At 37.4% G+C, this 15473-nt stretch overlaps 2 protein-coding genes across 7 annotated transcripts; one reads left to right on the forward strand and one right to left on the reverse strand.

Annotated features, from left to right (window-relative positions):
* Window positions 1-102: 102 nt before the first annotated feature.
* Window positions 103-5046, reverse strand: chchd2 (coiled-coil-helix-coiled-coil-helix domain containing 2). The gene is made up of 4 exons (XM_046876161.1): window positions 4665-5046; window positions 2606-2861; window positions 2310-2469; window positions 103-317 (listed from the first exon to the last, which is right to left on the reverse strand). The coding sequence occupies exons 1-4, from the start codon at window positions 4709-4711 to the stop codon at window positions 307-309; spliced, it is 474 nt and encodes a 157-aa protein (XP_046732117.1). The 5' UTR covers window positions 4712-5046; the 3' UTR covers window positions 103-306.
* A 1891-nt stretch (window positions 5047-6937) lies between these two features.
* LOC124402849 (serine/arginine-rich splicing factor 7-like) lies at window positions 6938-14451 on the forward strand. 6 transcript variants are annotated; one of them, XR_006928801.1, is made up of 10 exons: window positions 6938-7100; window positions 8588-8733; window positions 8855-9096; window positions 9307-9483; window positions 9660-9734; window positions 10770-10808; window positions 10958-11002; window positions 11107-11193; window positions 11982-12379; window positions 13959-14451. XR_006928801.1 is itself a non-coding variant. In XM_046876156.1 (9 exons), exons 3-9 carry the CDS (start codon window positions 8867-8869, stop codon window positions 14029-14031), a joined length of 726 nt encoding a protein of 241 aa, XP_046732112.1. In that variant the 5' UTR covers window positions 6938-7100; window positions 8588-8733; window positions 8855-8866; the 3' UTR covers window positions 14032-14451. The 6 variants fall into 6 exon arrangements, 5 of the variants coding, with proteins under 5 accessions (XP_046732112.1, XP_046732115.1, XP_046732114.1 ...); XM_046876156.1 differs by lacking the exon at window positions 11982-12379; XM_046876159.1 differs by having other exon boundaries at window positions 11845-13982.
* Window positions 14452-15473: the final 1022 nt, after the last annotated feature.

The following is a 15473-nucleotide window of genomic DNA, read 5'->3' on the forward strand; positions in this document are numbered from 1 at the left end:
GAAAAGCGCTATAGAAATAAACTTGACTTCCATCCATCCAGCTATCACACCCCTACTGAGTAAATTTGCTCATAATTTTCCATTTCAAAGACAAAACAGTGGTTTAAGGGTTTATTGGGTTTATTGTGTACATTTGTAGCAATTTAACCAATATATATAAATCAAAATACATAATTGACCTTGAAATAGTAAAGTCATCCCTCCTACTAAATGCCTTAAACTTTTATACATTTCTAAAGCATTTATGCATTTGTTCTGTAAGTGGGTCAATTAAGAATAGTCCTAAGCGATGTCCCTGATCCAGTTTTAGGGCAAACCTGTACAAAGGAAGGGGGAGAAAAAAAAAAAAAAAAAGAGAGAGAGAGAGAGAGAGAAATCATATTAGTGTAAAATTACTCATGGTCAAAAAATAGTATGTAAACATAGTGCAAGAATGCACACTTTAGGAACTGTAGTCATGTTTTTATGTTAAGATAGAAAACGTGCAACAAAAAGGCACAGAAATCGATGCTGTTGGTGGCTCTGTGAAGCGATTACAGTTAGGGGCTTTGCTATTTTGTCAATGAGGTTAGTCCACATTAAACTAAACTAATTTTCACACAGATTAGTCCTTTATTTTACTTGGTTAACACGTTTGCTTAAGAAGCTATTAATAGATAATTGTTTGTCGTCTAAACTAATACAAACTGGACGGTGTATAGCCACAAGTAACAATAGGTATAGTTACCTTTTGAAAACCTCAAAAGAAAATATTTGACCAAAGCAATGCTCTCTAGTGTGAAAGTAAGGTGAGGTGTGCTTGCTAGGTCACTCAAACGCAAAGAAATCACTCGTGTAGGCAGGCACTGTTTGGTTAAATATTATTTGGGCACCATGAACAATAAATTTGGCTTTTGCACCACAGATCGTAGCTCTAATAAGGTCCTACGCCTAATAAAGTATAAGGTTATATTTAACGTTTGTCTGCGTCAAACTTTTAACCAGGCTTTGTTTTATACCTCCCAAAAGAACTGATGTACTGCATCTGTCAAAGTACCTAGTCTTGTTTTTAAAAGGGAAATCCTTCTTACTTGTGTTTTGATGCAACAAACTAGTCTGAACATTTACAGGTGTGTACAGATAAATGTGTAGATGTTAAACTTCATTTTCATTGATCCTCCCTTAGCATGAATGAACAGCTTTAAACATTTTTTCTCCAAATATTTAGCTGAAATGCTTTGCCATGCCTCTTGTAAAACTTGTCCCAGGTGTTCAACACTAGTTGGATATTTCTTTATGACCTTGCAATCCGGTTCGTCTCAGAACAGTGCAGTATTTAGGTGCAGTAACTGGGAAGGTGATTCAATGATTGATAACATTCAAGACAGATATTTGCTCTATATAAAACGTGCTTAGACGTATGTTCCGGGTCATTGTCTTGTTGTATGGTGAATTTGGTTACAATTAGTCTCAGTCCAGAGAGAATTGCATAGTGTTAAAGTATGGAATGGTGGCCATGTTGGTTTAATGTTCATGTTGTGTTCCTTTCACCTGGAATAAACTTCAAACATTCCCAAACCATTAAGCTTCCACCTCCATGTTTGGGGGTATGAGGCAGGCTGATATCAACTTCAGACTTGCATAAACTCTTCTCTTAGAGCCAAAAATATCATAAATTGGGCTTGTTTGTACAGACATTTCTTTCAATCATTCAATGTCTAATACTTTTGTGTTTTCTCCTTTTACCTAGTTCCTTGCATATCAACAAAAAGATCATGTGTCACAAACTTTTGACAGGCTCTGCATGACTAAAAACTACAAGTTATTTCACATTTCTCTCATCATACACAAAGCAAAAGTAAACTTTTTTTAAATTTCCTTTGTTAGTCATATTAAAACTGGAAGAACGTTCTTCCCCCCCGGGTAATGGCAGGCTAACACTGAACTAGAGACATCTTGTCTTCTGAATACTGCTCACACTGAACATTCACAAAAATGGTGAAAATCATAACATGTGCTTATACCATGGAGCCATGCTGAATGATCCCAATGATCTCACTAGTAACCTCTGTCTAAAAATGCTGACAAAGGGTCCATGATGTAAACATTTTTAAATGCATTAAAATGAAAGAGAAAGCCAGCCCTCCCCCTCAAGGACGACCTACTTTGCCATTAAAATGACCATTCACAGCCTAAAAACGGAAAGACTTATATAGCAACCACTTATATTAAATAATGATGACAACCAGAGATTCATTCTGTGATCATAAAACTGCGTGAACGACACAAAAATCAGTATCTACAACTTGGCACCTGTCGCAAATACGTACCATTGGAGAATCGGCATTGTTTGAGCACCTCGCTGAACCCTTCGCACAGTTTGAGGTCGCTCTGTGACTGTGCACATTCGAGGAACTGTTTCATCTCATAGCCACAGGGATTCTGCTGCACTGATTCCTGCTGGTACATGGGCTGAGGCTGGTAAGGCTCCTGGAGGATTCATTCAGTACGTGTTATTTATTGCCCACACACACACAAGCATGCACATTGAAAAAGCCCAAACAAAAACTAAAGAAGTTCCAAAAAACAATGATATAAAAGTTAATTCTGTATATTATGCAATAACCTGATAGGTGACATCAGGCCTGGCAGCCTCTGAGCTTTCTCCACGGCTGAAGCCGCCCGTCATGGCATGGCCAATCGTATGCCCCACCGCGGATCCGACTGCGACGCCCGCAGCGGTGCTGGCCATCTGAGCAAACATTCCTGGCTGCCTGGGGGCAGCTGCAACAGGGGCGACTGAAGATGCATGGGCTGGTGCAGGAGCTGGTGGAGGTGCTGCTCTGGCCATTGGCGGAGGTGGTGCGGGACGTGAGGAAAAGCTATATTGTATAGATAAACCAGACATAAGATCTGATGTAATGTGTAATAGCTGCATTTATAGTTCGAACTTTAACCTACTGGCCTAGACATATTTTAAAAGACAGTGGGATGTGTGTAGAAATACATCAATACAGATAAAGTGCAACAAACTGAACTCCAATCATAAAGGTGATGTGAAAACCAAACAAATAACATTTCACATGTATAGTGTAAAGGGGTTTTAAAGACAAATCAGTTTTACACAAAGTATTCAATACAAATTGCCCTTAACCATGTTCTAAAAGTTTATTTTATTGGCACTGTGCATCTTTGCCACAGAAAGAAAACATCCAATGTGAGCATGCTTAAAGAGCGGCCAACAAAAAGCAAGCATTTTCTTAGCTGCACTTAATTCAGAGAATACCGCCTTTTCAGAGAAAAGCTGAAAGATAAGTCATTGTTTATAAACAAAACAACTACATGGTATATCCATAATCAGAATGTCCATCAGTGTTGTAGATGCCCATCTCCAAAAATTAACTTCAGGGCAGTCTCAAAACACGTGTGTAGGTGCCTACAGAATCTCCTTATCCGAAACCACAATCAGATAAAAAAAAGTGCCAGTAAATAGCATTTCTAAGTGTTAAAATACAGCGTATCTTTATTGCAATTTTTTACTCTTTTGCATTATTATGCGCTTCTGTTGATGGTGTGGAGGCAAATGATTATATTCAAAGGAAGTGATTCAAATGTTAGACATATCTGAAGAATGGGAACAAGCGACTTCTCAAAAGTAATAAATGTACCAGAAGAATTTTAAGGCTTAAAAGGGTTTAAAGTGTTTTTTTGTGTTAGATGGTCACCCACAAGCCTGGACCATGAATACATCATGTTCCTAAAAGAAAAAACAGGGAATGGGGAGTCCTGCATTCATTATTTTATGTAAAGTGGAACAAACCTAGTTATATAAAGATGTTGTTGGCGGATGAGGTGTTGCACAGGTTGGAGAGGGTATATAAAGATTGTTCGTTGATTTTTGGATGCTTTCATGGAACTGCCTAAACTTGTTTCTGCTAAATAAAGACCCTTTTCTTTGAAACCACAAGCCTGGATTGTTTCTTTTGCTTGGCATTTTACCTTTGTTCTCGAATTTGTTACTTTTGATATTAACTAGCCACTCAATACATCCTGTGAACCATTTTGTGGTGAAATCATTGACGGTTAGGGTTTTAAGAAACCAATTAAAGCCCATACTGAATCCCAACAGATTTTATCATTGCTGCCTTCTGTATTTGCACCATATAAATCCCTGAACCAGATGTCTAAAAGTGGTGAATGTTTATAAGATTAGCTTCCAAGAACAAATAAAAGAAGATACTACACCATTCTCACTCTTATTTGCGGTCTGCCTTTAATACATAGTAAGATAAAAGATTTCACCCCAATGGAAAGCCATAGGACTGAAGATTTCTAATGAAGGTGAAGATTACAATATACTCAAATCTTTTACGCCTTTTAACCCTGAATCATGTTTAAAAAGCTTGATTGTTTTCGTAAATACTATATAATAAAGTTTTGGGAGCCCCTGATGTCCATTTGTATTCACAATATGACATGTGGAAGGCATTTGAGCTTAAAAAAAATAATGTAATTAATGTTTTGGGCTTTTTACTTATTCTTAATTACGTACTAGTTTATATATACATAGTACACACACACAATATAGAGTAAAGTAAGAGACATATATTTATAAAATATATTAACTAGGTCGTACTATGCTAGCTAGCTAGCTAGCTAGTTGGTTGGTTGAGAGTTAGCCTTACCTGGGGGGAGCCATCCTCGAAGTTCGGCTGCGGCTTCCTCTTGGCATTTTAAACGTTAGAAATATTTAAACCCAAAGTTGAACGTGTCTAAATTAACGATAGCTCGATATCTTTCGAAGTCCGTTCAACTGTACTCAAGCTGTGTCTCTCCGACCTTGAACCTTGTGAGCTAGTGATATTGTGACGTCCAATAATGAATCGATTCCTTGGGCCGACTCGCATGTATAACATTTTTTTAAATAAAATACATGTAGGCAATGCGATGCTGTTATTCTATTAGTATAATTCAATTTCAGTTTTACTGCCACGGAAACCTCTATTTAGCGTAGTAAGTGTATAAATTATGAGAATTTGTTAAAGATATACTTGACTGTATAGTATCACGAGGAGTCGTTTGGAAAGCGAGCGAGTCGACTCTTACTCACAGAAAGTACATCCGGGGAATTTTCCAGATTGTTACATCAGTTTAAGTTCCCTGGTCATCACAGCCTGTATTTTATTATCCCATTTCGCAGCCATGTATAATTATGTGAAATAATCACTAACCCCTCTTGATCACGGTGTAATCCAAGGGATTTAAATATTCTCCACAATTTGAAGATGAACTAGCATATCAGAAGGTTGTGAGTTCAAATCCCATCAGCACCAAGATGCCTCCACATTTAAACTTTGCTAATGAATTTGTTACTATTGATAATAGATAGCCATGAAACCCCTTAGAGTAACTGTTAAGGTGTAAGTTGCTCTGGATAAGGGCATCTGCCAAATGTCATAAAAAATACATTTATTACAGCCATTCAAAATTTTGCACCTGAGAAAAGCGTTAAAATCTGTTTTAAAATTTTAATATTGAACATTTCTTGTAAAATAAGCAGCACTATTCATAAATGTATAGTCTATATACATATATGGTGCCATTTATAAATATTGAATTTTGGACTAGTACAATTTAAAACAGTATGAAAAAAAATCATAAAGCCAAAAGAATATAGTCATTATTATTTACACCTATATGTGGTCTTTTGCCGAACTGTTGCCATAAAGAAAGAAACAGTTATAATGTCTGTAATGATTTTGTATGCTGTAGCATTACAATTTTACCTGTAAAACTAAGGGACCTCAACCTGTTCCGATTAAACAATACCCCTGTGCACAAAACCAGCTCCATTAAAAAAGCCCTAAACTCAATCCCACTAAAATGCATTTGAGATAAATTGCAATATACCTGACATCTCCTCACCCAACCTTTAGTGCCAGACCTCTCTAATGTGGCTGAATGGTTAAAAAAAAATGAAAACTATCCTCCAAAATGTATCGTAAAACCTAGCCATATGAATGGGATTGGGAATAGAAATTTCACAGCAAAAGAGCAACGAAAATGTTAAACAGAATGTTTAGCAAATAGATATTGGTGGGATTCATCAGATCCAACCCTAGTGAGAAATCTAATAAGGCTGTAACAACAACTATAACAATCATGAATCACTATCCTGGTCAGTTAAACAGAGACTGTGTCAAATATTTCCAGAGATACTGGTTTGATTCTAAGTAACTCCTCTGGGTCCCATCAGTCTTTACAAGTTTCCCTGTTCACCTGCCAAAAACATGGTATTTGTTTGGATTTGCTGAATAGGTGTAAATAAGTGTTTGCGCATGCCGGGTGATGGATTGGTGTCCCGTCCAAATGTCTTTCAAGTCAAGTAGCTTTCACTGGCATCTCGACTATATACGGTTAGTAGAGCAGACAGCAGAACAATGTTCCTCCTAGAACCAGGTTGTTACAAGAAACAACATAAATATACACCGTACAACTTAAAACCAATTAGGAGACATATGCAGACCAACACATAGGACTTCATATCCAGTATTCGTGAAACAGGCTCTGGATTCATTCAATGAATGAATGAATGAATAAATATAGAAATCTAGCACACTTGGAGTCTTCAGACCACCACCAAATTACCGTAAAATATTTTCAATAATATATATATATTTTTTAGATTAGTAACAAATTTGCAAAAATGTAAATAAATTAATAATAATAAAATAAAAAAGATTTTAGTGAAAGATTGTACAGTTCTAGTTCAAGGTACAGTTCAAAGAAATAAAGTTACAACAAAAAGGTTCTGGTGAAAATATATAATCTCATTTTAAACTCGAAATAATTTTATTATCTATGTTTAAATATTTAAATGAATCATTGGGGAATTTTATTGAAATTGGATTAGATTGTATGCAGTAATGGATCTCCATGGCTACTCTTTGGTGTGAATCCAAGTCAGCTGTGGTTGTGTTGTTCCTCCTACTGCAGCAGAAAGGCTACAACCAGCTCCTCTGTATGGCTAATGTTACTCGTTAGCTTTGAAAACGAGAAATTTTATAATTTCCACATTTTAATGGTCATCTCGGAAAGTTGGACATAATTATCGCAAAGAGGTAAAACTAATTTAGGTGGCTAACCTGCTAATTTGGCGCATTTCGCGTTAGCTGCAGCTTGTTAGCTCAGTAGCTAGCATTGCATATAAGACAGTAAACAAACTGGTGTAGGCAGATCCAGCTTTCTGTTCAGTCGAGGAAAAGTGAAGTATCTGGTTCGATTTTTATTTTCAATGTGAACCATTTAGCTAATAAATATAGTTGTGACAGCAATATTATCATCCCTGTTTGTCAGTGTAGATAAGTAAAGACGTTATGAACTAAAACGTAGGATTAGCCTTTGGACTCTTGGGAATCCTTTTGCTAGGCTTTGTAATTCAATCAGTTGCGCAGGACAGATTTAGAGAAATAAAAGCTGGATATTTCATATTTTTCATTTTGTGCAATTTGAACACGTTGCTGGTTTGTTTGACATGATACTAACGTGTGTGTATATATATATATATATATACACACACACACACACAGTTTGCGCAGTTCCTGGTTGTCTTTAATAGTCACTGTGTTTGACAGGTGAGACGAATTTGCCCATTTGCCTCGAAATCGTGTTGCACAGAGCATTAAAATGTGCACAAACACGCTTTAGTTTATTATATTCAGTGTAGATTTATGTGGTTTATGCGATCGGGTTTCTTTAAATTGAATATACTCACTTGCGTGAGTTTCTGGAAACCTCATGGGTTTGTATAGGACCTGTTTTCTTTCCTGATTTTACTAAATTGTCAAAAACAACCACAACCAAAAAAAAAAAAAAAGTCTAAATCTGGAACAGATCGTTCAACATGGGAAACCTGATTTTATTTTTTTGGATCACTTTTGACCCTATTGTGCATATTATTGCCAGTTGCAAGCATTTCAACCCAACCCTAGTAAGAGATATGATTAGGCAATAACAACAACTATACCACTAACAGATCGTTATCCTGGTCAAGAGCAGCTGGTTTGATCCCAAGCATGGGTTATTTAGTGTGTAGCGTACCGGATGTGCTGAGGGTTTTCTCAGGGTTTTCTGGTTTACTTTCACCTACCAAAAACATGGTATTTGGTTGGATTGGCTGCTCTTAGTTTTCCTCTGTACGTACATTTTTGCACATGCCCAGTGATGGATCGGTGTTCCCTCCAAATGTCTTCCCAGTCGGGTTTCAACCATATACGGTTGGTATTGGACACAAGGGAAACAAAATGACGTTTCTCCAGAAATGAGGTGTTACGCGGAACAACACAAATGTACACTTGATAACTACACTGTAAACCGCATGACTTGAAAGCTTGAAGACCTTATTTTAATTGATAGATTGTATCCCATACTGTTCCATGATTTTAGTCATCAGCTTTGACATTCCTAGAAAACCACTAAGTGGTTGCTTTGGCCATATGATTGTCCTGTTTGAATACAAATACAAATTTCTGACCCATTTTCATCCCCTCCCTCCACCCATAAATCTTAAGTTTCCAAGTATGAGGCACATTTTTTTTCTCTCCCACAGAGTGATTTGAAGTGATTCCAAATTGAAAGAATTGATGATTACCCTGTGACACAATAAATTTTGAGGCAATTCATTTAAGAGGCTTTTGGGATTCATCTCTAGAACCTTTTGGTGATTGTTCTGCAAAGCCTAGAAGCTTTGAGCAGGTAAATTGCCTGACAATTGGAGCCAATCTTTGCCCCTTCATACTGGAATTGGGAAATCCTGTGCTGTGAAATCGTGAGACTGTAACACTGCAGATCTGTTTGTTAATTTATTTCTCTGTAGATAAGGTGAGAGATGTCGTATTACTCATCTTCGTCATCTCGCAGTTCCTCCAGAAACTTGGAGTGTAAAGTGTATGTGGGAGATCTGGGAGGAGGAGCTGCTAAAGGAGAAATCGAAAGGGCCTTTGGCTACTATGGCCCTTTGCGCAGCGTTTGGGTGGCCAGGAACCCACCTGGTTTCGCTTTTGTGGAATATGAAGATGCCCGGGATGCAGAGGATGCAGTGAAAGGAATGGATGGAAAGTGAGTATACTTTGGATAGTCTATGAAACCCTGAATGTAACTAAGAGAAACACTTTATATTGTGTATATAGTTGCTCTGTGAACCATTAGAGTAAATCTAACAATTTAGGAGACTCATTCCTGCTGCAATGTCCTTTTTCTCTATGCTCGAATGCAGCTGTCCTTTTTTTAGTCCTGTCCTGGTTTTTGATTTAAATTTGTTTATTTTAGGCTACTGTGTGGATCCCGGATTCGCGTAGAGTTGTCCACTGGTATGTCAAGGAAGAGCCGATATGGCAGAGCCAGTCGTCGTCCATTTGATCCAAATGACCGATGTTATCAGTGTGGAGACAGGGGACACTACGCCTACGACTGCTACCGCTTCAGCAAGCGAGGACGTCGAAGCAGGTGCAAAGTGGTTCAACAGCCCCACCCCCTCCCCCAACCGGTCTTCCCGAATTTGAAAGCTAACATGTCTCTTACCATTGCATTCTTGCCAATAAACACTTTTCAGTTTTAATGGGTGGTGGTGTTAACTGTGGTGTGTTAAACAAGAAATCCATTATCCTTGTTTTCCTTTTCAGGTCGCGGTCTCGATCACGTTCCAGGTCGAGGAGTCGGCGCAACCGGTCACGATCTCGAAGCCGGAGCTATAAACGGTTGGAATTTCCATTATATATTTATTGGATTTATAATGATTGTAGTGTAGTGAATAGATACAGTAATATGTTATGAGATGCAACATCGCCCAAGTACCGTCTTGTTATTCCCATATCCCGAAAAATACAGATGGATCAACTGAAACTAAAAGATTCAGACTAGCAAGATATTCTAATTGTTATAGTCAACATATTACAACCTTTACAGAACTTGTAGCTTATGCTGATGACTTGTAGCTTATGCACCGCCCAAATCTTCCAAAGTCTTTTTGTTGTTCTAGGCTGCATTAAGATTAGGGCTGAAATGATTCCTAGAGTAACTTGAGTAATTTGAATATACAAAAAACATCAAGGCTAATTGTTTCGTTTAGTCCATTTAACGACACACAAACACACATTGTGTTTCCCCACTACCCATTATTACTGACATACCACCTGCTAAACTCTGGACCACCCTGGACAGGTAAACACAGAAGACCCTGCAGAATGAAAAAATGGCGAGGGGCAAGGGAGAAGGTTCAGGGCAAAGTAAACGACAGTAAAAGTAAAAGTTTGAAAACAAATTAAAACAAACAAACCACCGTACAGTGCATTTACCTTCTTTTTTTAATTTGATTAAAAAATTTGATCGATTTTTATGTTTTTATTTTGATGTAAAATGGCAATTAAATGCACTAAATGGGTTTAGTTTTCACAGATATTCTTGCAATTTCATATTTGTATTGATTTCATTGATAAAAATTCAAATTTTTCTAAAAAGAAAACAAATTACTTTTCGTTTTTAGAGACCCGTCTTATTTTCTCTTGTATATTTAATATTGCTCTTTAATAAAAAATACTTATCCGATTACCCGATTAATCGATGGAATAATCGGTAGAATACTCGATTTCTAAAATAATCGATAGCTGCAGCTTTTATTAAAATCACACATTAGTGACGGAAAAAAGGCAAATTGCTTATAGAAAACCATTATTACACTATAAGCAGCATAATTTTTCCCTGCTTAATTGATCTGTTCTTCCTCTGTCTTTTAGGAGATACCGTTCTCCCTCTTATTCAAAACGCAAGAGCAGGTAAGTGGTCGGAATTCTGTCGGATCACAGTGGCTGCAATTCCCATGAAAGGTTTCGTATAATTTCTTACATTTTTGTAATCAATAAATAAATGATTCAATTATTAATATTATTTTTTTTTTTTGTAATTCTTTAATAAAACCATTCAGGTCTGGTACTCCAGCTCGCTCCAAATCTAGGACTCCTGTTCGGAGGTACACTAAGAACACTAGCTTACAATTATCATAATTTTATATATTATTCTTTTAGTGATCCTATCACTGACACAGGAACGCTGTGTGATTTTATCATTTTTCAGTCGCTCACGGTCTCGCTCTCGCTCTCGATCTGCATCGCGATCTCGCTCCAGATCCGGGTCTCGTTCTCGCAGCCTTACGAGACGAAGGTAGGTTCCTGGTCTCCAACCATGTCATATTTTTGCTTTTCTGTAACTGCCCTAACCTTGTCATTTTTCTGGTCCAATATCTACAGCACGTTCTTGCTTAAGAAGAAAAGTGTATATGAATTAGAATATCTACAAGGCCCCAGTTATTTACAGACTTATTCATGTTTATAAATTGTCATCTTAGATATAAACCTGTTGAAACGATAGCTTCCCTGTGTTAGGTAAAAAATAGTGTACTATATATTTTATAATTGAAGAACAGCTTCCGCCAGAGGTAAGAGCTTTAGTCTGATGATGCAGCTCCAGCCACGGATGGACGGTTGGCGACGGAGATAAATGGATGAACGAGGGGCAGTTAAATTAGATGCAGTAGAAAGGGATTCTAAGTAAGTCACTTCATTATTGATTGAGGAAGCATCGGCCCCAGCCCTCTATTCCCACACTGTATTTCAGTTTCTAATATTCATCGATTCAAGTTCATCTATTATTAAAGGTCACCTAGTCTATGCAGTCTTGGCCAGGTCGTGCTTAATGTTTTAGAGACAACTCGCATACACTATTTATGAAAGACTCCATGAGTCGGGATTTTGTGGGAGGGAGGGTCAGGGGTATGAAAAATTGGGGAATCTTCTCATCTCTCTTCTCCCTCAGATCCAGTTGATTAGCTACAGAGAGTGAACGAGATCACCCGACCAAAAAAAAAACGAAAGCAAGCAAGCACAAATCTTTCAGACTCTATCAGACTCCGGTGACCCATTGTTGCAGGCTGTTCTTGTCTTTTCTTAAAGAGTGCGGGAGGCGATGGCACTGACCAGGGCTCATCCTTGCCATGTTAAACGTCCTCCGGGAGGGTGACAAAAGAGCTTACCCGAGATCAGCCTCCTGCCGCGCTGCTTTAAAGAGATCGTCCAAGGGCATCCTGCGCGTACTCAAACAGTTGTTCCACCCGCCCCACTCCCATCCCATGCACTATTCGCTGCAGACCAGAAATGCTGGGCTGAGAGTTTCGGGGCCCCCTCCCCTTTCTTTTTCCCTTCAAAGCTCTGGCTTCGTGCTTAGCTTCTGAGAAGGGTGTGTGAGAGAAAGAGAGAGACGAGAGATCAGTCTTCAAGACCTCTGCGAGTCTGTCTTCGAGTTCTAGCATCCGTCGCTTCTCTGTATGTTGTTTCCGCCACTGTCTGCAAAGGTAACCAACCCAAGAGTTACTGTCCTTCTTGATATGAGCCCTGGTTTTAATAAAGCCAGATTCTCTGTAAAACTTTTATATAATGCTGACATTGTGCAGAGCATGTGATGAGCGAATGAGAGCGAGTATGTGCAGCTGCATGAGTGAACGAGTGCAAATATAATGGAAAAACGCATGCTAGGTGTTTTTGTGTGTGTGTGCGTTTGTGCGCTCTTCTGTGTGAATGTGTTTGTTATTTACCAATCTAACCCTGCTTTAGAGGAATCAATTGGTTGAGTTTTAGATTTTCTGAATAATGCGGTACTGTTAATAGATAAGGGATTTAGAAATTTCGTCGATGGCTCATGTGAGACGGTGGCACTCTTGGGTTCTAAAGAGGTCTATCATTAGGTGAAGCAGTCTCGAACACGTTTGCAGTCAGCAGCAGTTTGCTTTCGAGCGACTCATCACTGTAAAGAAGTACTCCAGCGTTTTCCTATACATCTTATCTGCGGAATGTGTGTAACGCATTTCCCTGTAACTAAGAAGAGAATAGAAACCTGCACATAAAAAGATCTGCCTCTAACCAAAGGTTAATGAATTTGGGGAACTCTGTTTACATTTCCAGGATATCCAGAGCGACTTGAGCAGTTGAGGGTTAAGGGCCTTGCACAAGGACCCAGTAGTAGCAGCTCATTGGTGCTGGGTTTTAAGCTCATTACCTTCCGATCAGAAGCCACAAAATCTTTATACTAAAAAAATTTAAATTTCATATACACAGATTGACTTTATATTGGTTTCACAATTCAATAACACTAAAAGAACAACAAAGTAAAAGTTCAACTGTACCATCCACATATATTTGTGGTTGCTAGGTAACTTAACTGAATGTGATTAAAATGGTAACTACCAATGTGTATTTCAATGTGTAAATAGGTGAATGAATACGAATGAAGTTATCATTATAAAATGTACGTTTTGATCCCAATGGATTCTTATTTATTGTCCTTTTTCCGGCATATGAACCTACTTGTTTGCTGGGCCACTACGAATAAAAAAAAAACTCCCTTACTAAGGATTTACAGGATGTAAGTGTTTCAGGCGCTACTGATCACCAATTACATATAGTTTATTGAGAGCATTTAACATCTGCCATTTCACCTTCATTATCAATAATGTGAAACATTTCAATTCAAGTGAAACTCAAGCAGGTTCCTGTTTTTTTCTCATTACAGTTAAATGTGTTTGTAGAAGTGGTAATTACACTACAGTTGCAGAGGTTAGAAATATGCTGGAGTATTTCTTTAATTACATTTATTTTTCCAAGTTCTCAGCTGCATTCCAGGTGTTTTAACAACTCACATGTCATATGACATTTAAATAAGGCAGATTATTTCTTAAGCTTTCATCATATTACCAGCATATTGTAGCTCATGATTATTTCTTATATCTAGATTTAACATGTTTTATAGTTCGTCCAAGCAGCACTGAATGAGGTCAAGCTCAAATATTGGAAAAAGAGCCATCCAGAAAGAATATGGTTGAAGCTGTTCTAAGTTCATGGTTAATTTCACTGAAGGCATCTTTCTCTGTGTTCCAGCCATTCCAGGTCCCCCAGCCAGAACAAAAGCCCTACATCCCCAGATGAAGCTCGTGAGGAGAAGAAGCACTAAACCCTAATTACTTATCCACCTTTTTCTTGCTTTCTTTTCTTGCCCTGTGTTTTCTTCACAAAAATTACCCAACTATAGAACATGTTGAGTTCTTGTTGTCTGAAAGAATTTCTTCATTCGATTGTCTGATTACAATCAATTAATTGATTATGACCATAAATATTATTTCTCTCATTTTAATTCTTAATTGCGATTTGTATATTTTTGCTTTACAAAATAAGAAATTATAGTAATGTTATTGTACTGAGATTTTTGTTTTGCTTGTAAGATTCCACTGGAAAAGGACAAATAAAGAGTTCTAGCATGACACAAGAACCTTTAGGAACGGCCCTAGTACAGTGTATATACATAATATACACTCTTAAACTTTTGTGCATTGTTTATCTATCTGTAGGTAAATACATTTAACCTGAAGTTTAACCTGGATGTGTCGTTTTGCTTCACTCGCCAACAAGACGGTTCAATATATATGTATATATAATCTATTAGTGTATTAATAGTGATTAATGTAGTTCAGGGCTCCCCAACCACCCGGCTGTGGACCATTTGGTACCGGGCCAGACAGAACATATAAGAACTTTTTTTTTTTTTGTCTTTTGCAGGATGTTTTGTAAAAATGACCACTTCGGGCTATTCCACTTTCCCACACTTGTTTCAGTGACAGTTTTTTTTTTCTTTTTCTTTTTTTATGCTTCATTTTCAATAAATTAAGCTCTGCATTCTGGGAAATTGTGCTACATTTTTGTTATATATGTAATAATAAAATCATATATAATAGGAATTAATAGTAACGTTATGCACGTTATTGTTTAGTTATGCGCATTCCCCCTTACTTGGTCTGTGGAAAAATGGTCTTGCGTGAAACTGGTCCATGGTGCAAAAAAGGTTGGGGACCCCCTCATGTATGTAATCATATAGCAATCATGAACTCTTGTTTGGTAGACTTAATCGTTTTTTAACCAGTTAAAGGTTTGGACAAACCTTATCTTTCAGTATTTTTTATTATTATTATTATTATTATTATTTTCAACATTGTACATTGTGTGTATTTAATTTATATCAACATTACCATGTGGATTTGTCCAGTAGTTGTAGTAGCACTAATAGTGCTATTGACTGTCCTTGTCCTTTCCTCTGCACAAGACAGCTGATGGTCTAAAGCATATTAAGATGGCAAGAAATGCCACAAATGAGCTGTTGAAAAGACAGACCTGTGAATTGAAAATGATTCCACGTGACTACCTTGTGAATCTGTTGCAAGAACTCCAGGAGAGTTCCAAGCGGTCCAAATAAAACTACTTTGGACAATCTAAAATACAATGTACAGTGTTGATAATAATGTACAGTGTTGAAAATAATAAAAATTAAAAACTACTAAAGAAGAAGGTGATTGCAAACTTTTGCCTGGTACAGTAAGTGTATAAGTATGTAACCAAAATGCT

The sequence above is a fragment of the Silurus meridionalis genome, chromosome 20, assembly GCF_014805685.1.
Source record: "Silurus meridionalis isolate SWU-2019-XX chromosome 20, ASM1480568v1, whole genome shotgun sequence".
Classification (NCBI taxonomy): domain Eukaryota; kingdom Metazoa; phylum Chordata; class Actinopteri; order Siluriformes; family Siluridae; genus Silurus; species Silurus meridionalis.

What these genes read in the sequence shown, in the direction of transcription:
- chchd2 (XM_046876161.1), bottom strand. Translation starts at nt 4,711, where the DNA reads ATGCCAAGAGGAAGCCGCAGCCGAACTTCGAGGATGGCTCCCCCCAG. An exon ending in TCGAGGATGGCTCCCCCCAG is followed by an intron (nt 2,862 to 4,664) that starts GTAAGGCTAACT and finishes TATACAATATAG; the next exon opens with CTTTTCCTCACGTCCCGCAC. An exon ending in GGCCTGATGTCACCTATCAG is followed by an intron (nt 2,470 to 2,605) that starts GTTATTGCATAA and finishes TGAATCCTCCAG; the next exon opens with GAGCCTTACCAGCCTCAGCC.
- LOC124402849 (XM_046876156.1), top strand. Translation starts at nt 8,867, where the DNA reads ATGTCGTATTACTCATCTTCGTCATCTCGCAGTTCCTCCAGAAACTTG. An exon ending in AAGCGAGGACGTCGAAGCAG is followed by an intron (nt 9,484 to 9,659) that starts GTGCAAAGTGGT and finishes TTTCCTTTTCAG; the next exon opens with GTCGCGGTCTCGATCACGTT. An exon ending in TCTAGGACTCCTGTTCGGAG is followed by an intron (nt 11,003 to 11,106) that starts GTACACTAAGAA and finishes ATCATTTTTCAG; the next exon opens with TCGCTCACGGTCTCGCTCTC.